The sequence below is a fragment of the Ambystoma mexicanum genome, chromosome 14, assembly GCF_040938575.1.
Source record: "Ambystoma mexicanum isolate Mex_15411 chromosome 14, UKY_AmexF1_1, whole genome shotgun sequence".
NCBI classification, from domain to species: domain Eukaryota; kingdom Metazoa; phylum Chordata; class Amphibia; order Caudata; family Ambystomatidae; genus Ambystoma; species Ambystoma mexicanum.
Genome location: NC_090940.1, coordinates 170,770,343 through 170,792,872, shown reverse-complemented (window position 1 = coordinate 170,792,872; position 22,530 = coordinate 170,770,343). Strand labels below are relative to the sequence as shown.

The window sequence follows — 22,530 nt, the reverse complement described above, 5'->3', positions numbered from 1 at the left end:
TCCAAAGTACACCAAAAAAAAGGGCAGCAGCGGGGGACAACCCTGTCTAACCCCTCTGGCTGTACGGATCGCAGAGGAAAGAAGACCTTGGGTACTCAACCAAACTTGAACACTGGTGTCTGTGTGGGGGGCTTTTAAGGGACCTAAAATATCCGGTGGACAATTCTAGTCTTCTTGTTTCTACCTATTTACCAGGTCGAAGGCCCGAGTAAGGTCTATGAAGGCTAAGTAGATTCGAGGGCTACCCTCCATGACCTTGGATCTGAGGATACTGAGGAGCATGATGTTAATGCTTGTACCTGTTGAACCCTGATTGTAGCGGATGCGCACAAGGGGCGTTTTTTGCCCAGGAATGGAATTTCTTCAATAGCAGGCCCCCCTACACTTTGCCGATAACATCAAGCAAGGCCACTGGTCGAAAATTGTTGGGGTCATCTTTACAGCCTTTTTTAAATAACGGGACTATAACCGACGTTGTCCAGGATGGAGGAATTTTTCTTGAGTTGTCACAACTTTCAAATATTAAGCTTATTAATTTGGACTATTCAGCTGGTGAAGTTTTTAAATCAACGTTGGTAATGCCGTCCGGCCGAGGTGCCCTTGAGTTTTTAAGCTTTGACAGAGTCAGCCTGATGTCGTCGATGTCGTGTAGATCGACCCATGGTGAGTTTACCTGTGGTGATGTGGCTTCTGGATTCGGGTCGGAAGATTCAAACAAGTTTGAGTAAAATTTTACCCAACTTTGTTCTGAAATTCCGTTTGTTAGAATTTCATCTGGTACTTTTCCCAGTGGTCTTATCAACTTCCAAAAAGTCGTTTGTGGTGTTAACTTGTTTTAGCATTTCCTCAGAGTTCTATTGATAAAGAACCAGGCGATATTATCTTAACCATTACTTGTAGCTCTTCAGTGCCTCTTTTGCTCGAGTCCTGTTAAGTTTGGTGTTGTATCGTGAAGCTAATCTTTTGGCTTTACGGACTTTGTTTCTCTTGGCTGCCAAAAGAGCATCAAAAATGTGGGTATGGAATTTCTGCTCTTTATCCTTTTCCTTGGTCTTTCGTTTGTCACCTCTGAAGGGTTCCAGAAGTGGTCTGTAGTCTACTTGTGTAACGTTGTTCAAGTTCTTATAAGTTTTTGTTAATGATTTGATGTTATTCACGGACAGACGTAAACGGTTTCCATTGCCAGTTGGTTCCACAGCTGCCGAATAGTGAGGTTTTAGTGTTTGTTGAGGACCATTTTATGTACAGCAGATTATGATCGCTTTGTGAAGTTTTTACCACATTTGCTTCAATCAAGTTAGGTAAAAACGACTATGAGGCAAAGATGTAGTCAATTATGGAGTTAGAGAGGCCCCTCTTCCATGTCGGAGCGCTATTTTTGTCGGCAAGTATGGTAGCCTTATTGAACAGGTTTCTTGATGTCATCAATTTGGTCCACTTCTTACCTCGTGGTTCTGCCTAGGCATCTCTTATTTCTTTGGCCCAAGTCATTGTAGGTGTGCCGTTTATATTGAGGTCACCACAGATCAACAAATCTGCACCTTGAAAGTCTGAAAATGTAGAATCAATTATAGATGTTCAATTCTAACAGGGCTTCAGTACGGATTCCCTTCGGGTTCCAGTAAATGTTGGTAATCAGGAGTGCTCTTACGTGCAAGTCTTTATGTGTCCATGAAAGCAAGGCTACTAGAATGAAATGGGTTACCAGGAGTGTTTTTTCGAGCTGTAAACCACTTCCCAAGCGAACAGCAATCAGCAAGCCAGAAGTTGGTCAGCCTTTATCCCTAGACTTCGCTGGTGAAAAGGCTATTTCAAAGCTGTCCAAAGTTGGTTTTTCTTGGAGACATAGTTCTTCAAGGCATAAGATATCAAAGGCACCCAGGTCTATCTCTGCTGGGGCCGTCAAGTGAAGAAACCCCCTGGTATTCCAGAAGGCTAAAGATAGTGTTGAAGTTGTCTGGATGGTATTTTCAGAAGTTGATGGCTATTTATGAAGTCGCTCTGCGAGAACTTTTGGAAGCCATGACCATAACTGCTGCTAAAGGTCTGGTCTGTTTGTTCCTGTTTGCGGCAATGATCTTTCTGTCGGCCCTTGAACAACAGATCCTTTAATGTTTTTCCGAGGGCCATTAGGACTAGTTGAATCATGCCTCGATGGAGAGAAGGTCGTATTTTGCGTTCTATGGCAAGAAGATGGTCGTGCTCGAGAGCCCTCAGATTCTGATTCCGTCTCTTTGGTTTGTGAATTATGTTGATGTAACGCCATTGATCTTTCCGGAAGTGAAGCACGGGCCAAGTCCCCATTTTGTTGTACATTTCTTGGATCTTTCAGTAAGCTGGAGTTTTGTTCGCTGGATGAGTTGTCGACCCTGTTTCGGTGGATCAACTTGAAGCCTTGTTTGTAAAGTGTGTCAGATGCCCTTAGTAGCGTGTTATCCACTGTTTTAGAGGTTATATAAAGTTGGCAGGTGGCTTTTCTTCCTTCATGGCTTGGTTTAATTATTTTGAAATCTCCAGTCTTTACAGATCTAAGTGAAGTGAGGCTGTGGAACAAATTCAGGACTGCATCTGTTCAAGACCATATATTTCTGGTTTCCTGTTCGTTGTCTAAGTTTGAAAGTTGGCTTCTCGTTTACTCTGAGATGATCATTTTGGCGTAGAGGTCTTTTTTTTGTGGGGCTCACTGGCGCTGCTTTTGAGCTCTGGTTCTGCTCTGGGATTTGTCGAGGACTACGAATGCAATGCTCGCGGCCAGGTTTATTATTTGGCGTGCATTCTCTAAATAAATGATTTGCACTTGGCTGGTGATTAAATTACTATTTCTCCAGTTTCCTTTGGCTAACGGCCGGTTGATTAAGCCTAGAGACTCTTGTTTTAGTGTCAGGCAGGTTTTTGAATCGATCGCTTAGAGACAGAAAACTTTGCGGGTCCACTTGAACAGTTTGGGACTTCATAGGAACAGGACTTGATGCCTGGGCTTGAGGCCCTATTGGACGGCTTTCTGGGTCTTCGTGATGTTGGCTAAATTCCATCAATTCCTTGTGTTTGAGAAAATCCTCAAGTTTTTGGAGAGGGTTGATTGCAGTAATCTACTTCCGGGGGATTGTTGGGATCTTCAGTGACCACAACTTCAGTCCCGATCAATCGATTATCGTATTGTATCGATAACACTTTTGTAGGTTGAAGCCTCTTTTGTGATGGTGCAACTGTCTTGATTTTAAACAAAAGGGAAGACTGTTTTCTTGTGTTATTGATGTTGGTATTGTACCTACACTGCAATTTGACGGCGCCTGTGCTGTCGTTGGTTTTTTCAAGGTTTCCTGCCTCAATGGTCTTTTTGATGTGAGAGGCGAAATATCGTCCAAGCAAGTTGCATCGTTGTTAAGGGAACTATTTGGTTTTTCATTTTTTTTGTTGGTGTTTAGCCTTGAAGTCCTTGCCTTGAAGGCCCAAGTGGCTGTATCTTAGTGTCTGAAATGGACGATAAACAGGTCATGAAATGCTTTGGTTGTAAGTTTAATGACAAAGGCTCTGTTTGGGTACTTAGTTCTGTGGTTTTCGAGGACCTAAGTTCGTCATTATCGAAGGATTTTCGCCAGCTAAGTTAAGATGGTTTATTTGATTCAAGGCGAAAGGGACATTTTGTCGACGTTCCAAGGCATTTATATATCCTTCCAAGTAGATGAGCTTGGAATGCATCATTGCAAAAATTGAAGTATGGTCCTTGAGGGTGTCATTAATGGACTCATAAAGTTTGCAAAAGGGAGCTAAGGCTATTGTGACCGAAGACATGATTGAAAAAATGTCGGGCTTTTTAGTTGGTTTTTTCTTTAAAGAGGTATGGGGGAAGTCATTGAGCCTTCTGTTGTTTGGGTGATGAGGAGTCGAAGGTGGTGGTGGGGGCCTGCTGTATTATAAGGGTTCTTGCTGCAGTTTTTCTAGTATCTGTAGCGGCTCAAAAACCTCTTGGAGATCCAAATTAAAACATTTTTTAGGGATTCGGACGTTGTTGTCAGGTGAAATGTGTCAGTCAACGTTTCCCTGGGAGCCTTCCTGATCCAAATTAATTTGACCTGTCTGTTCAAAAGTGTTAATCGGGTTTGCCGATGCCTGAGTCAAACCCAAGAATTAGCTCTCCTTTGTAGGTTCTGGATGGTTATTTCACACTGGCATTCGAGGTGCAGGTGAACCCCACCCTTTTCAACTCCAGATGTGTGGTTTATGGTCTGGGTAGTATCGGAGGCCAAGGTTTGAAAAAGAGAGGGAGGTGCCTGAAAGGCCGGGTCACATCCAAAATGCCATCTTGGACTCTTAGGTATTGGTTTCATAAAACTAGTTGTTTCATTGTCCGTTTTGCAGGATTTCGTAACCGCCTGAGGATCCAAGAGTGCCTCCAATAGTTACGCAACTGAGATCACACCTGGACTGCTCTGTTTCCGCCTGTTCTGTTTTAAGAAAAAGTTTTTGGGCTAATTTTCCAAGGCGGCACAAGTTACTGTCATGATCAGTGACCCTCTCTTTGATGATCTTTTTGTTTTTGCCCCTTTGTTTTGTGTGGTGTTTTTCTTCCGTTTATTTGAGAGACCATAATGAGGGACTTGAGTTTTAGGCAGAGTACCAAAAAGCTTTGGTCTCAATTTTGCGTCGTCCCTGGTTTGGGTTTCCTCCCTGATGGAGCAGGGCACAATGGCGACACGCTTTGCTCCAAGATTGAATCTATTAACACTGTCCCTTTTGAGGGTTTGTCGAGGCCCCGGGATGGTAAGAAAGTCGTATTGTGGGGAATTGAGTCATGGATCATGGCTTGCACAGTCCGGAGAGCACTAGGACTTGGACGCTCGATTAAGTGACCCACTGCATCACTGACAGGGTCTCCCCCCTCGTCGAGAGCCTCACTAGGGCGGTGCTGAGCGTCTTTGCCACAGACAGGCCCATCCCCGTCATGCGTTCCCAAGCCATTCTCATCATTCGGGGCAGCCCTCTGATTCACGTCGGTCGGCTCCTCTACAAAGTTTGATGTAGCCGCGACCAACCCTTGGATATGCCCTCCGTTCCCTGTGCACTCCAAGACCACTCGTCCACGGGTAAAGCCAACCCTCCTCCGAGAGGTGAGTGCACCACGCTGTTCACAAGTGAAGTGGGGACCGGGCACCGAGCCTTGGGAACAAGGCCAGAGGGGTTCAACTGAGGTGAAGCGTTCAGTGGGCGAGAAGGGGAAGGAGCCCCTTCCACTTCCACTACGCCTCTGCCCAATTTTCCAGAGGACCGTCTATTTTGCGGGATTTCTCCCAAAGGCTGTTTAGGTACGTGCTTTTCTAGTGTACTTTTAGGCGTAATGTGCCCACGTGCCACTTTGTTAATGATGTTAATGTTTGCGGCGGCATGCTCATACCTGTAACAGCGGTCGAGAGGCGAAAACTGCGCAATCTACGTCGGTGCTCCTCCCGACTTGTTCCGTAGATTTCTTCACAGGAAGAGGCCTCGGAGGGCATCCCCTCCACTGCCCTCTCTTCCATAGACTGCCGCAGACTGTCCACTCTACGACCGCTCTGCGGGTTTAGTGAAGTTTTGTAGCAAACTCTGCCTCTCAAAACAGTCACTGGAGAGAGACTTCAGAGTAGGGACTGCTGCAGACTGTCCACTCTACGACCACTCCGCGGCCGCTAGACGGGTTTAGTGATGTTTTGTAGCAAACTCTGCCTCCCAAAACAACAGTCACTGGAGACAGAATTCAGAGTAGGGACTGACGCAGACTGTCCACTCTACCATGGCTTATTTTTATTATAATGTGTCTGATCCATAAATTGAACATCTTAATGTGGATAAAAGCTAATGTAAAATCCCTAAACATCTTCAGAAAGGAAAGCCTGTCTGAACCTTCTAAAGTTAGAAATCATCCTAACTCCCAGAGGTACAGTGAGAGGAAATCTGTGAATAATGGCTTACATTAACTTCCTTCCCCTTTTCTAGTAAAGTCGTGTGATGTTTCCTTAAATACACTTAGCAGAAATAAACCTGAATTTGAAAGTAGAAAGCTGATTAGAATACCTAATTCTGTTGTTGAGGACCTCCAGTCCCATAACTCCCTAAGTACTGGAATGAGGAAGAGGGCTCAAGAGTTATGCAACAGAAGTGGTCGGCTTGTTAAGGCAAGTGACCCACAGCTGAGGGAGGCACAGAGGCTTAAAAGGCCCCTTCAGCTGCAAGCTGTTAGTTGGAATTGGAGCAGTAGTAGCAGCGGCAGCAGAGGCAGCAGAAGGAGAGAGCAGTAGCAGGCTTGTTGTTGGCAGTCCAAGCAGAAGTTGGAGGCAACAGTGGGTGCCAGGACCACTGCAGACCAGATTCCAGGTGCCGGTCCTAAGAGGGTTCTGTTCCCCATAAATCTGAAGTTCAGAGGTTGTGCAGCGGGAAGCGTGGAGGAAGGTGGATTTCCCGCATGTGAACCGAATTGCAGAGACTGCGCAGTGGGAAAGGTGCTGGTGACTGTGGCTGGGGGCTGATATGCACCAGAGGATTGCGGGGGCAAGTCGAGCTCCATACTTGATTGGCCGGAACAAAGGCAACTTCAGCAAGGAAGTGCCCATTCGGAAGAAGCCAAAGCTGCTGGAAGTCTCGCAGCATGCAAAGGGATCAAAGACAGACGCTGGTGAGTGTTGTCGATCATTTGAATCCCTTGCGTGTAACAAAGGCAGGCAACAGTAGCAAAGAAAAATCACTTGCGTGCGAGTGAAATTGCTGTGAACCAGACAGTTGATTGTCTGCCAATGACTGTAACAAAAGTAGCCCTTGCGTATGAGTGAAACTGCTTGAATAACACTCATTGAATATTAAACTGAAGAAAACAGTTGAAATACATCGCCTTTACCTAAAAGTGATTCTAAAGTGAAGACTAGCTGAAGAATCTTTTGTGAAGCAGCAGACCACACTGTAGCATCAAATTTAAGTGAGTGAACTTTAATGAGTGTAGGTTCAAGGGAACAAACAAGCATTGTCTAAAAGCCAAGAGTGGTGCAAACATTGTTCAAAGCGAAGTGTGGTACAAGCATTGTCCAAAGCCAAGAGTGGTGCAAGCATTGCCAAAAGAGAGTCACAACAAGGAATACACTTATGCTACTGTGGCAAACAGAAAGAGAAGAGGTGGATGCAATATTTTCAAAGGTGAAGCTTGTTGATTGTTCCATAGAATTAAAGCTGGTATAAAAACTCACATTGCCAGAACCAAAAGGAGGAACGTTAGAATGACTTCCTTAAGGGTGTTTGGTTACTGTTGTGGCAGAAAGACAATAGTGGCAAAGAAGCAGCCCTTTTGGAAGGTGAATGTTCAGAAGAGTGCCATGCCTGCATGGAAATGTTAAAGACCACTAATGTGAATCTTGTCTTTTCTGAAAAGTTGTTAAGTCATAAAACTGCAAACTGCTAACGTTGTTGTGAACCTTTGGTTGTCAGTAGATCTAGAACTTCAAAATCTCTGTTGATTGTGTAAAGCTATCAGGCAGGTGAGTAAAGAGAGATTGAGTAAAACCATTGCAATTATTGTTGTTGTGATTTGCTGTATATTGTCTTGTGTATTTATGTACATGTGTGAGGGCCAGATATCCTTTGTTTATTTGTTTGTTTGTTTTAGGCAGGGACATCCTCGTCAGGGTAGGGATAGTTAGGCGTTCATTGAAACATTTGATTTAATAAAATGGCATTTATTGAGAAATCATCTAAAAGTTGTCTGCCTCACATTACTGACCCCTCACAGTACTCTGCTTCACATCAGTTCCAGTATACATATAGAATTCACCAGTCTTGATTTTTGGGTGATGCTCCCTTTCCAGGTCCAAAATGCCAACGGGGACAATCCTCTTCCCCTTTCACAAATGCTCACAATCTTTTGGGGTCCCAGGCCCTTAACACTGGTTTCTTCTTTTCACACCATGTAAGGGTCCCAGACCTTTCTTTCCACTCTTTACCTCTTTAGACTGCCAAACACTATTATATATTTTCCTTTCACAGCTGTCTTACTTTTGCCATCTCCCCGCTCCTTGTCCCTTGGTCTGCCCCTTCACTTCCCTGCATTTAGGGAACGTGTACACAGGCATCTCTGAACCCCAGGACCCCTCAGCGGGCTCTGGGCTGCTTCTGTGTCCTCTTGCCAACACCCCGCTCCTTGTCCCTTGGTCTGCACCGTACTTCCCGGCCTTCATAAAACATTCTTCTCTGGCCCCCAGGACCTTAGCAGACTCCGGGCAGCTTCCGCGTACCTGTTTCTCAGGTCTGCAGCATGTGAAGTCTCTCACCACGTGGCCCTCGATTCTTCCTCACTCTGGGTGTCCCTCTGCCAAGTCCGTGGATACTGTTAGGGAGAATTCTCAGAAATGTGCCAATTCCCTCCACCTTTGTACTCTGTTTCTTTTGGTTGTCGAGTCTGACAACCACCATAGGCATCATCTTTTATATTGTGTCACACAGCATGTTTAGTGCAGTGACACAGGAAAGTCTCTTAATATTTCCCAAGGTTTAAATACCTTCTCTGGGATAAACTACTGTTTTCCAGAGCAGTAAAGTGAAACCGACTTTTCTTACATTTGTAACTTTCTAGACCGAGCACACACTATCTAACAATAGGGTGCTGGAGGGGTTACCTAGTATCCCCTTTATCTAGCGTCTCATGTAACATTTTTATGTTACCCTTTCCTCACTGAATGGCTGATGGCAGTAGTTTAGTTTTTACTACCGTGGTGTGCATTGACCGGGGCTGCGTTCGCAGTTGCAGTAAAACACCCAGGGGTGCCATTTTGGTCAAAATGGCCGGTCTTCTTTTTTTGCCATTTCTTTGTGGAAAGGTCCTTCTTGAGATTTACTTTGCGCGCCAAACCAGGTTTGGGCCCTTTGTATGTTTTGCCTTTGGCGGATTCACAAGTGAAGGCCGCCTCTGGCTCCAGAGTGTCTGGGGTAGGCAGGAAGTGAGGGAGATGCCCGAACTCCCTGTGCCTGGTCTCCTAAGAGCCCTGCTGCATTGCCGAAACGCCAAGTTCGCATCGACAGAGAAGCCCCTGCAAGGATGACTTCTCCCCTTGAGTTGGTGGGACCAATCAACTCCAAAGTAAGCCACCTGGACATCCATCTCGGAGCTGGTTGAATTTCCACAGAGTTGCTGCTGGAAACCGTAAAGTCAGGGAGAGGAACACAAGTTTGTGTGCGTTGCTTTTAAGTTGGCCAAGAGCTTCAGGAAGATCCTCCGGACTCCCAGGAAGCAGGACTGACCAAGCCTGAGCCCCCTCAACACAGTGCTGGACCCCAGACTCAAGGAAAGCCCATCTCGACAGCCAGGAACCACAGTGTTGCTATTTGCAGTAGACGCGAGGAGCTGAAACACTAACAGCCACTGAAAGTGAAGTTTGCCGGTTGTGAGTTTTGACCGTCCCAGTGCATTGCAGGAATCCTCCGACGTCCTCTCTTGTCCCCACGACTGAGGCCCAGGAACAGTGAGATCTGCAGAGCTGCACAGGAACAGGAGTCATCTGCTGCATCTTTTCCTCATTTTAAAGGTATTGTACAAAGTCTAAGAGAACGTACCTCTTGCTGTAGAGTTTCTTGCATCTTCTACTACTCACAAGTCTAACTGCTTGTGGCCCTACTGCTTCAGCCTATCTAGACTCTTGCCTATTGACTTGCTTAGTCTGTTTTAACTGAATGACTCTTATTGGGGGATCTGAAAGTATCTGCCTGCTTAAGGAACATTTGTAGTAACTTGTTTGCTCTAATAATCTTTTCCTTTCTACTTGCTCTGAACTAATTCTGAATGCCAACAGTAATTAATTAATGTCAACAGCACCCTAGCAATTGAAGTCACCCGTGGGTGTAGGTCCCTGCTGTATGCCATCCCAAATGGGTATTTACTGATTCTGTACTAAGCGATTGTGTAATTTTGAAGTATATTTGTGTGATGTTTTACAGTGCTCCCTTCTGAAGAAGGCTTATTTTAACTGACTGGTAAATAAATTAATAATTGTTTTCATCAAGAAACCCTGTGTGTAAGTGCTTGCTTGAATACTTGTCACTGTGAACCTCTGTGTAACTCCCCTACAGCTCACATTGACCCCTCTTGAGATAACCCAGGCTACTCGTCCCCACTACCAACCTTTGTAGTACAGACCTATACCAAAGGTTGGGTTACTACTGCCAGGAGGTCGGGGTTGTTGTAGTGCACCTTATGGGTACTGCATACAATCTTGCCTAACGCATACATTTCCTGAAGTTAAGCTCCCGTTGACCCCCTCAGACTTTGGGCACTCTCCGACACCAGGAGTCATCTGAGATCCGAGACAGCTCATCTGAGGAAAGAGGTGAGGAGGGGGTCTCGGGACGGTACTCCAGAGCACGACAGTATACAAAGCCAAAACACATCCATGGCTTCTTTGGAACAATACCACAAGCTGATGGCAGCTATAAAAGGATTAACCGCAGAGGTGCAGTCCCTTCGTTCTGAGAATGTTGCTCTACGCCAGCAGGTAGTCACCCGAGATGAAGGGAGAGGAGACTTAACACATTTGCCTTTGCCGTTCGGGAAATGCGACGGAAGTTCAAAGACATTGAAAGAATTTTTGGGCGCCTGTCTTGTTTATTTCACTTTCAGGCCTCGAGCTTACTAGACCGTCAGGGCCCGGGTAGGGTTCCTGATCTCCTACTTAGTGGGGAATGCCTTAGCATGGGCAACCCCCCTAGTTACAAACAACTACCCAACCTTGAATTACTTTGCACAGTTTACCCAGTCGTTCAAGGTGAGATTTGACCGACTAGAAGTTCTGTATTCCTCAAACGAGGCGATGTTGGATATACGTCAAGGTTCAACTGATGTCCAGTTTTACGTGTCCTGTTTCCAGAAGCTAGCAGCAAATGCTGGGTGGCCAGACTCCGCACAACAGACCTTATCTAGGAGAGGGCTCCACGAAGACCTGAAGGTCCAGCTGGCCTGGGTTGCATGTCTGGCAACCTTCCAAGAACTAGTCACTCTAGCTCTTCAAGTTGAGTGCCGCATGACAGAACGCTGGCTGGAGAGAAGTAAGAACCGCACTTACCCTTCCTTGAGCAACCTTCCACCATCTGTCTAAAGAAGGCCAGGCACCTGAAGAACCCATGCAGGTTGGAACCCAGCGGGGTCCCTTAACTCCAGAAGAACGCCAGAGTCGCCGCATACTGGTACTTTTTATGTATTGCGGGTCTTCCAAACACATATTGAGGAACTGTCAGGAGGTGCCTCCCAGACGTAAGGGAAACTCTTCCACTGATCTAATGCAGGCGAGATTTCGGGGGAAACCGAGGCAATTCCTGCAATCAAACTCAAGAAATAAACACAGAAGAGGATGCTCATATTATGGTTTTCCAGGTACACTTACAGATAACCTCTGAAAGATCCCTTGAGGTCTTGGCAAAGCTGGACTGCGGTGCCGCAGGCAATTTCGTTGATGTCACCTAGGCCAAGCACCATGAAGTGCCCATGTTAGCCAAGCAGAAGTCCATTCCGGTGGAAGGGGTAGATGGGACACCTCTCTCTTCCAGATCCATCATCATGGAAACGGAGCCTCTAACTGTAAGGTTGGGTGGACACAATTAAGACATTGTGTTCGACATTATTAGGCCAGAACACTTCCCGGAGATCCTGGGAATGCTTTGGCTCAGGAAGCACAATGCCAGGATTGACTGGGCTCTCAACACTTTGAGTTTTGACTCTACTTTCTGTCTTCAGAATTGTCTACAGCTACACGAAGAAGATTCCCAAAAGGGGAAGGCTATTCCTCTTGTCAATGCTGTTGTATCTACGATACTGCTATACTATCTGGAATATGCCGAAGTCTTTGAAGACAGGTTCCCAGACTGCTGCTTCCTCATAGACCTGAGGACTGGTCGAAAGATTTACAGCCGAACACCTCTGTTCATTTCGGCCGCATGTATCCTCTGTCGTTTCCTGAGCGGCAGGCACTCAAGGAATACCTGGAAGCCAATATGCAAAATGTCTCATCCAGGAATACAGATCACCAGGAGGGGCTTCACTATTATTCATCCCCAAGAAGAGGACCACTGAACTGCGACCCTGCATAGCCTACCGCTGTCTGAACCACATCACCCTACGTGACCATTACCCCATGCCTTTAATCAGAGACATCTTAAAAGCAGTCCAGGGTTCCACGGTATTCACAAAGTTGGACCTCAGGGGAGTATCACCTCCTGAGGATGAAGGAGGGTGATGAATGGAAGACCGCCTTTCGAACCTGCCCCCCCTCCGCCCGGGGTTATACGAATACAGAGTGATGCCCTTTGGGATAGTAAACGTCCCAGTGGTTTTTCAAAGATTTGTCGATAAGATCTTTTCAGACCTCTTGTACCTTTCGGTTGTTGTATATCTGGATGACATTTTGTTGTTTTCCTCAACTTTAACTGAACATCATCGGCATGTCAAGGAGGTGCTCCGCCGACTCCAAGTTAATCATTTGTATGCCAAGCCAGAGAAATGTCAGTTCGATGCCTCCTCAGTCACATACCTTGGATACATCCTGTCTGAAGAAGGCATGCAGATGGATCCAGGAAAGGTTAAAGCAATATTCAGATGGCCAGAATCCCAGAACGTGAAGGAAGTCCAAAGATTTCTGGGCCTGGCAGACCTTTACCGACGCTTTATTCCTAAATTCTCAAATATCATACTACCCATCACTGCCCTTCTTAAGAAGGGAGTGAAGATTGACATGAACCCAGCCGCCCAGCAAGCCTTCAGACAACTTAAGGAACTATTCACTATGGCACTGGTGCTTATTCAACCAGACCAGACCGATCAGTTTATTCTGGAGACTGATGCTTCTGAAGGAGCCTTGGGAGAGGTTCTTCTCCAGAAAGCACCATTCAATCAAGAAAACCCAGTCGCTTACTATTCAAGGGCACTTACTACCAGTGAGCACAATTACTCTGTTCTAGAGAAAGAGCTACTGGCAATAAAACAGGCAAATGCGAAGAATGGAGACATTTATTGCCGGGAGCGGCTCCCGCTTTTTTGGTTCGAACAGACCATTGGAATCTCAAGGTTCTCCAGCAGATGGAGTGTACTAACTCCCGTCATGCCAGTTGGGCATGCTATTTCTAACAGTATGATTTCATCATAACATGCATTCCTGGATCAGAGAATACATTGGCAGACGTGTTGTCAAGGAGTCAAGGACAGGAGAAAGGAGCTCAACTGGGGAGCGAACTACTCCTGCCAGATAAGAAGTTTATAGCACTTCTTCTCACCTTTCTAAAAAGAATCCAAGAAGAAATTCAGAACGATGACGAGTCCATGCTTCCACTCACCCAAAAGGATGGGCTTTTGTTTCACGACTCAGCTTTATTCCTTCCTACAAAGGAGTTACAGACTCAAGCAATTTCATGGTGCCATGATCTTCCGTTGGCTGGACACAAGGGCCAAAAAGGAACCCAAGATTTGGTTAAGAGACTCTTCTGGTGGCCTACTTTAGGTAAGGACGTCGGCAACCCCCTGTCAGGTGTTTGCAGCCAACAAAACTGCCACCGGCCGACCTATAGGCTTACTGCAACAGAACTTACCATCCAGACCCTGGGAACATGTCTCTACGGATTTTATTGTAGACCTCCCCTTGTGTGAAGGACACAGGGCCATCATGGTCACTGTAGATACCTTCAGTAAACTGGCTCACTTCACTTCTCTTCCAGTACTACCGTCTGCCCCAGAAACCGCCTCAGTCTTCCTCCGGGATATTGTCAGACTTCACGGTATACCCATCACCTTGGTTTCTGCTAGAGGTACCCAGTTTACCTCAAGGTTCTGGACCTCTGTTTGTGCCCAACTGTGTATCCAAAGGGCCCTCTCCTCAGGGTATCACCCGCAGAGCAACGGCCAGACGGAGCACCTCAATTCCAACCTAGAGCAATACATGGGGTGCTTCTGTAACAGGGAACAAGACAATTGGGCCGGCCTTCTCCCTCTGGCTGAGTATGCTTATAATAACACGTTACACACAGCCATCCACATGAGCCCCTTCTTTTGCACTTTCGGTTATCACCCTCACCATCTTCTTTGGACGAATTTGCACCTACTAAATTTCCTTCAGTTGACAGCCTCCTCAGTGGTCTCAAGGAGGCGCATAAGCAGGCCATGCTATCCCTGGAGGACAGTCGCCAGGGATACAAGAGATGGGCAGACCAGAAGAGCAGGCCAAACCCAGACTGGGGACCAGGTACTCGGGTATGGTTGTCCACAAGATACCTACCCAGGTGGGTTCACACAGGAAACTTCGCTGCCAAATACATCAGACCTTTCTCCATATCTGCAAGGATAAACCCAGTGGCGTATAAACTACGCCTACCCAAGAGACTACAAAGAGTGCATACAGTTTTTAACTCTTCTCTTCTAAAGGCATACATCCCTGATCCCTTTCAGAGGAAGAGATGTGGATAATGTGTCACTTCCCCTGCGGAACCAGAGGAATGTGAAGTATCCCATCTGGTGGACTCCAGATTCAGATGGGGCACCTTTCAATACTTGGTCCACTGGAAGGGGTATGCGGGGCACCCTTCAATACTTGGTGCATTGAATCTGTCTTCCAGGAGCTTGCTGCTATGTTCCACAGTTCCCTTTGTTGCTACTTCTTTAGCATAGCTATTTGCCGGTTCTCGGCCGGTGCCTTCTCTGTCCTTCCATACTACTCCTCCAGTTCTCCCTTACTTTTATTAATTACTTTTTCTGTTTTCCTCTACTTACCTGCCGGAGCGCTTGCCCATTCTGGCGGCTATTCCGCCTGCATTCATTCCTCCCTGCTGGCAGGTTCCAATCCTCCACTCCGGCATAATTCCGACTCCTCCCCTGTCGGTCCTTCAGCACGGGGTTTCCCGAGCCACATTTCGAATCTTCTAAACACTCCTTGAAGAATTCCAAGGGTATGGATTGTTGGCTTTCTACCAAATTGCTCTTCCTTTCTCATGGACTTGGGAACCAAATGCCTGCATTTCAGTCTTTGAGAATCCTCTGACTCAGACGGAAGTATCTACGGAACGCTTCTCAAATAAGCTGTCCAGAGACATTCCCAATCCTATCTTCCAGGGTTTTCTGTTGCTTCAAGGCTTTTCCCTGGTTTGGGGCGGGCTTCCCGGGGTTCCCTTTGGCGTGGGTCTTCGTCCCTGTCAAGGTGGCCTCTGGGGCTAGCCTGACCCTATTTGCATGATAAGAAGGAAAAGAAAGTCAAGGAAAAGAAGACTAAGGAGGTTAAGAAGTCCAGGTGAAAGGAGTAATCTGAGACCCGAGACAGCTCATCTGAGCAAGGAGGTGAAGAGGGGTCTCGGGAGGGTACGCCAGAGCACGACAGTAGTGTTCTTCATTCAGCACCTCATGACTTAATCCGCTGGTGGGTTTTCAGTCTCCTGTGATCTGAGATCACAGGTCAACATAACACTTGAATTAGTCAGAATTCTCCCTTTGCAAGGGTTAGAGGGGCCCTGTTTGTTACTAAACTTAAAAAATGAATATCGGAAGCGACTTTAGTCCCGCTGGTGGCAGAGGAAGGACCAACTGCTCTCGAACAACCCAACAGAGGCACTTCTTCAGAGCATAACTGCAAGCATGGTGGCTTTTTTCCAGTTCTCTTGCTTGGGACGCCTCCCCTCATGTACCATTCATCTCCCCCTTTGGGTGCTGATATGCTGACTACCTGGGTTTTCGTGTCCGCTTTTCCTGACACCTCCCTAAAGTTGACTCTGGCTCGGATGGACTCAGTTTATTGTTACAAAAAGAGCTCCAATTTCTGATGGAGGTGCAAGTTATCCAGTCCCTTAGGTTGGAGGACTGCCCTCTTACATACGTACTCACACATATGCTGCTTTGGCTGATATTCATTTAGATCTGTGGGATGCCAGTGGTCTGGACACTTCCTGAACAGCTGCATGTGTCCTTTTAGCTAACAAATTGCTAAGATCATTTGCTTCTTGGACCTCACAGTGCTGTCAAAGCCAGTGGTCCATTTTGATCTTACTGACATGCAGGTTACCAAAAGACATACTGTCATTTCATCTAGCAGTTGCTGTTCAGTTATGGCTGCGTAGATGAGACTGGCCACTGGTCCAGTCTGTGGACTGAACCTTGTAGAGATGTATCGGCCAGCCGCCACAACTCCAGGTTTCTTGTCCATACACACACAATTCCTTCCACCTTAGAGACAACTTTGTTGGATTTTGAGGACTTGATTATTTTACCTGGAGAGAGTGAGACCCTTTTTTCCCACTCATGTATTTTAATGTGATTTTTGAACACTGTTTCTTTTGGTTGTGGCGTCTGACAAACTCCATAGGCATCATCTTTTCATTGTGTCACGCAGCACCTTCAGTGCAGTCACACAGGGCAGTATTCCAGATTTCCCAAAGGTTTAAAAACCTTCTCTTGGATAAACTGCTGTTTCCAAGAGCAGTAAAGTGAAATTGACTCTACTTACATTTGTAACTTTCTAGACCCAGCACACACTACCTTACAATAGGGTGCTGGAGGGGTTACTTAGTATCCCCTCTCGCTAGCTTCTCATGTGACATTTTTATGTTGTCCTTTCCTCACTGAATGGCTGGTGGCAGTGGTTTACTTTTTACTACCGTGGTGTGCATTTGCCGTGGGCTACGGTCGCAGCTGCAGTAAAGCACCCAAGGGTGCCATGTTTGTCAAAATGTCCCCGGTCTTCTTTTTTCACCCTTTCTTTGTGGAAAGGTCCTTCTTGAGATTTACTCTGCGCGCCAAACGAGGTTTGGTCCCTTTGTTCGCTTTGCCTTTGGCAGGATTCACGAGTGAAGCCCGCCTCTGGCTCCAGGGTGTCTGGTGGGGGCAGGAAGTGAGGGAGGTGCCCGAAACCTCCTGTGCTTAGTCTCCTAGGAGACCCAAATGCACTCTGTGGTGATTGGCCATCCCATTGCATTGCAGTGCAGTGCAGTGCAGGAGTCCCCAGAAGTCCTCCCTCTTGTCCCCATGACTGAGGCCCAGGAACAATGAGATCTGCAGAACTGCACAGGAACAGCAGTCGTTTGCTGCACTTTCTACCTAAAGATACTGTAAAGTAAGTCTAAGAGAACTTGCCTCTTGTGGTGTAGCCACTTGTCATTGTTGGAGACTTGCTTGGTTATATGTGTAGAGTTGCTTGCAGCTTCTTTTACTTCACAAGCCTAACCAGCTTGTGGACCTACTTTGTATTCTTCTACCTACAAAGACTTTTTAAACATTGTGCAAGACTTTTTACCTATCTCTGAGAAGTGCTCCAGTTTCACCTAGACGTTTGCTCAATTGACTTTGGCTTAGCCTGGCTCCCTGGATGACTCTTCTTCCCTCGGTCAATGTGTTTGGTCTTCCTTCCAGGAAAGGGTTAACTAACTTTGCATTGGGGGGTTTGCAAAAGTACTTCCCTGCTTTGAGAAATATTTGTGAGATCTCTTGTTATGTCATAATAACCTTTCCCTTTGACAATCTCTTCAATCTGATTCTTAAAGAAACAGTGATATATTAATGTCCCCAGTACCCTAACTATTGAAGTCACCTGAGGGTGTAGGTAGTGTCTGTGGGCCATCCCAAATGGGTACTTACTGGTTTATAAATATTAAAGTGTGTATTTATGAAGTGTATTTGAGTGTTATGGTTATATTGCTCCCTTCTGAAGGAGGCTTACTCTAACTGACTGATAAATGAATAATTGTTTATTCAAGAAATCTTGTGTGCGTTTATTTTAATACTTGTCACTGTGAATCTCTGTGTAACTCCCCTACAACTCACATTGACCCCTCTTGAGATAAGCCTGGCTGCTCAACACGCTACCAACCTGTGTAGTACAAGCTTATACCAAAGGTTGGGTTCCTATTGCCAGGAGGTCAGGGTTGTTGCAGTGCACCCAAAGGGTACTGCATACAATCTTACCTAACAATCTTATGACATCCTCCATCTTTGTGTTGCCCAAGGCCTGGCTGCCTATGAGATTGCTGCAGTAGCTGCTTCATGGTCTCAGTTTCAGGCCAACTTGACAGACCTATTGCAGGTCTAAGCATGTTATTACAGCATCTTCGGTGGTAAGCCCAGCTCAGGATCACTCCTCTGTGTGTCTCGCCACAACTGGCAGCAACCTAAGCAAGTGAGCCTGCAACACGCCTACACTATGACAGACCTGTTCATATAAATGCAGAATTACAGCATGGTCTTCACTTTATGATGTTTGCCGACGCTACTCTCCAGATAACCGTTCAAGATTTGTCTGATCACTGCTTCAATTTTGAATACACTTTACAGGCTGGCATTCAGTATGTAAAAAATGAAACTCTTCACAGTTGGGAGCAATGGTTGGCAAGGCAATGTAAGAAAGTTTACATTGCTCACCATACCAACGATTGTTCTACTAGTCGACAACACAAACAGACACACACACACACGCCTTCCCATACTATCCTCCCTGGCCACTTTCTAAAAGACTACATAAACGTTTGATGGAGAATCATGGACAAGGCAATGAGTTGTGCGAAGTTTGTCCAAACCTGTGCATGTTGCTAGGCCTCCTTTTTAGTTTGGGCTAAAAGGCGAAGCTATTACGTTGGAGTACAGGTAGGAGGGAGATGACTTGTGAGGAGGCACACACAGCTTGTGGGTGTTTGATTATTTACCCACCCATTGACTGCCCATGGCCATGCTAATTGCTGTGGCCATTCCCACCCACCCACTGTTGGCCCAGAATACACCCCCCAGGGATCTCTTGAAGCTTGCTCTATCAAGTAGTAAAATCGAGCTTCAGCCAACCAGTGTTTTTCTAAGCAGTCTGCTGCAAGGTAATGGCTTAATTACCGCTGTAAATTGCTAGTGGTATAATAAAAATGTCTTAACCAAGTGTGCCTTTATCCCCTTGATTTATATCTGTCCATTGCACTGAAGTCCTGCTAAACAAGAGGCAATGAAAAATCCAACAGATCAGGCTTGAGATATTAGATGGGCATTTGTCAGGTACTGAAATCATATGCCCTGGTAATCACTTAATTCTTCGGGTGTTCGTTCTAATGGCAAGGTAGTAACTTTAGATCAGTGCTTAGCTAATGCCTAACCCATACCTTCACAAAAGCCCAAACTGTGGGCTTTGCCAATACTAGTTTTAATTTCAGTGTACAGCTAAAGGATTTCTCAACTGACCTTGCAGAGGCTTCCATGCAGTACAGGCAATTGGTGCCTATGACATACGAAAACAGCAGTCCCAATAGTGATATATTTATATTTTTTTATAATTTAAAATGTTTCAATTTTATAAAAATGTCATCACAATAGAGTTTCTTGTGTCTACATTTTACATGTTTGCATAATACATAATGTGAGTTGCTATTTTTCCTAAACAGAAACATTGGAACACCCAGAACAAGCCGATAAACACCAGGAAAATCTATTAGTGGAGAAAAGCTGCAAGTTACCACCTGCGCCGGCACCTGTAGATCCAAGCCCTACCAATCTATTCTCTCTTTTCTTGGACCCACCTCAGTTTGTTTCCTCTCACCCATCGCCTCCTGGAGCCGTTCTTGGTGCCCCACTCAGAGTGGGAACCCCCCCAGCTTTCCAGGTCCCTAGCCGAGTCATCGGTTCAAATCCAGACTCTTCTTTGCCAATTAAACAAGAGCCTCCATCCTCTCGAGGAGGAAAGATGGACACTTCACTGAATGTCTCTATACCACCAGTGCAAGGTGGAATACTTCAGACCTCCGGTAGGTATGCTTGCTGTGTTTCTCGCACTGTCTACACTGAAATTGCTTTGCTTTTCCTTTTGATGGTGTCTGTTTTCATTAATTGTGTTTGGTTTCTGCTGCTTACTCTTTCACAATAATATTCAGTGCCAGCACAGTGCAAACCTTTTAAAAGTGCCCATAAATGTCCTAGAAAAGGTGCTTTAGTGCACATATTGCAGCAAGGCACGTTCAGTATGTGGTGAAATTCGTCTCTTCACCTCATGTCAGATGAAGCAATCTCTCAATCCGTGCTGTTGTGGTCTGGGTTTTAATATAAGTAATCTGGATAGAAGCTTGTGTAGGTGGCCATTAATGATCACTTGCATGGAGAAATCAATCACCACAGCACAGGGTGCTCATATTTCTTGTCATGCTGGTCATTCGCTTCCATGCAAGCTAGGTTTGCCTGAGGTAGTTGTGGAACTCGCTGGTATGCTTTTGCAGGCACAGATGTATGTATATTCATCTTTGTCTGTCTTGGTTTCATTTAAATGTTTTGCGCTATATGGTCAAGGAGGTGAACATGTATGCTTCTTGCTACAAGTAGGCATAAGAAATGGACACTGGTCTAGTGCCTGTTACCTGTGGTTCTGATCCTTATGCAGGTAGTGAATGCAACCCCTGCAGTACCTGTCTTATTGTCTGTTATTTTTGTGTTTGTCCAGACCTGCATTTGGGTAAATGTCATTTTACTAGGTACTATACAGTCGCTACTTTCCTGGCCTGGCTCTGTGATCTGCAAGAAAAAAAGGAATTGTGTTTGCATAGTAGGGACAGAGGGAATTTGAAAGGTAGCTTTGCTCTTGTTGATGCGTGAAGATTAGTAGTACCTGAGCTCTTCATGCAGGTTTGTTTCTCATTGTTTAGTGTTGAAGGCACTTGAGGTATCTGTATCAGGAATGCAGCTTCATAACCCCATAGTGCAGGGATATGCAGGCTCGGACTGTTATACAAGTTGATGGAAGAGATGTAGAGTTCTGATCTGTATGGGGTATTCATTTGCTGAGTGTGAGTGGCTCATCGATGTGCATAGTATAAGGTGGAACAATGGAATTGGTTACTAGGGGGTACGGGCATACAAGTCCCAAACAAGCACTCAGTGCATCATAGCCAGTGTCACTGTACAAACATTGAAATAGGGTAACACTGTGGAACAAAATCACAGTGGAACATACAGCAGCAAATCACAACGGGGGAGGGGATACCCAGGAACAGGTCTACAGTAGAGAGCTCCCAATAGAAGAATCTGAGTGTGCAAACACCTAGGAGCACGATCAGTGGGTGGAAAACCACCACAGTTCACATCACCTAAAAGCAAAATCCCAACATGCAACCACCAAAGAGCAAAATTACATTGGGGATAGACACAGGAGCAAGATCGGTGGAGTAACACCCAAAAGCAAAATCCCATAACAGGAACATGTATGAGCAAAGTTACAGTGGTGGGTACTTTGGAACAACCTCACTGTAGAGCCCGTTGGGACAAGTCACAGTGGAGGTAACGCCTAGAAGTATAATAAAGAGGATACACCTAGAGGCAAATTAACAGTGGTTAGTTGCAGTGCACCCATCACTGAAGAGATATTATAGTAGGCTCTTGGAGTTTAAGTTGTACTGCTATCAGGATTGACCCGCTTGGGGCAGTCCCAGTGACTCTCCCACCCAAGGTGCCACTCCTCAGTGAGGTTAAGTGACCCCAGATTGTGCAAAGTAACATTTGAAGTGAGTTCATATATATATTTCTGAGGCTTGTAGAATCTGCTTAGATCACATGCTATGCAAAGGCTGACATCTAGTGGAAGCTGCCGAGTATTACAGTTGTTTTCGAATTTCAAAAAGGGACGTTGACAGGGCATGCAAGTAATACTACCCCTAGTGTGACGTCCACTGTACCCATGGTCCTTCACGTGTTGAGGTCCCTCAGATAGTTTTTTTCTGCCATCGTGAGTGGTCGCTTCTCGCTGAGTACGTTTTCGGCTAACGCCATTTACTTTGACAAAGTTTAATTATAGTTCATCTTTCTGTCCTTTTCGACCACCGTGTCTCGACGCAGTGAAGATTCACACCGAAGGACAAGACGAACCGTTGGACGAAGCAACTTAGACAGATCCCTTTCGGCCTTAGAAGGCCCAACGGGCCTAGGCCCTTACAATAGGGAAAGTGGGGGGGGGGTGGTCATTACACACTGTATTTTCCACTCCTTTCCCTTATTGCCCTGCTGCCTGCCCCAAGCATGGATAGGACACCTTTTAAATTTTGCCCATCCTGTAATAAAAAATTACCGTGGATCGATAAGCATAGTGTGCAACCTGTGTCTTAATCGGGACCACGGCGAAGTGCACTGTCAAGCTTGTAAGCTTTTTCAACCAACGATCCTTAAAGACAAAACGGTCGAAACGTTGAGCCCATCACGCCATGCACGCCGAGGCCTCCATCGACCTGGAGGGAGCTTCCAGTGCCGGCAGCAACGTCTCTTCGGACGGCGAGGGTGACTGGGAACAGCCACGTTCCCAAGTGATAGCCCCCGACCCTGGAAGACAGGCCGGCGGCTCTGTTGTGGGGACTACACCCGGCGGCAAAAGCACTCCATCTCCCCACACTAAGCACATACCCCACCGCGATGTGTCTGACACGCGCCGAGATTCGGCGTCTAGGGGCAGATCTGTGGATTCACTCTCCTCTGGGCACTCAAATTCTCAGTCGCCTCATGACAGGCCCCATAAAACTAAAGACGCTGCCCACAAAACCCCTTCTACCGACCACCGAAGGACG

The 22,530-nt window shown here is 46.1% G+C and overlaps 1 protein-coding gene across 2 annotated transcripts in view; it reads left to right on the top strand.

Moving 5' to 3' along the window:
* Positions 1 to 22,530, top strand: part of ZNF106 (zinc finger protein 106) — a 693,205-nt gene that overhangs the window by 333,586 nt on the left and 337,089 nt on the right. For both annotated transcript variants that reach the window (XM_069638825.1, XM_069638826.1), the window contains one exon: positions 19,378 to 19,737. In XM_069638825.1, coding sequence (XP_069494926.1) covers positions 19,378 to 19,737 — 360 coding nt within the window. The remainder of the gene's footprint in view (positions 1 to 19,377; positions 19,738 to 22,530) is intronic.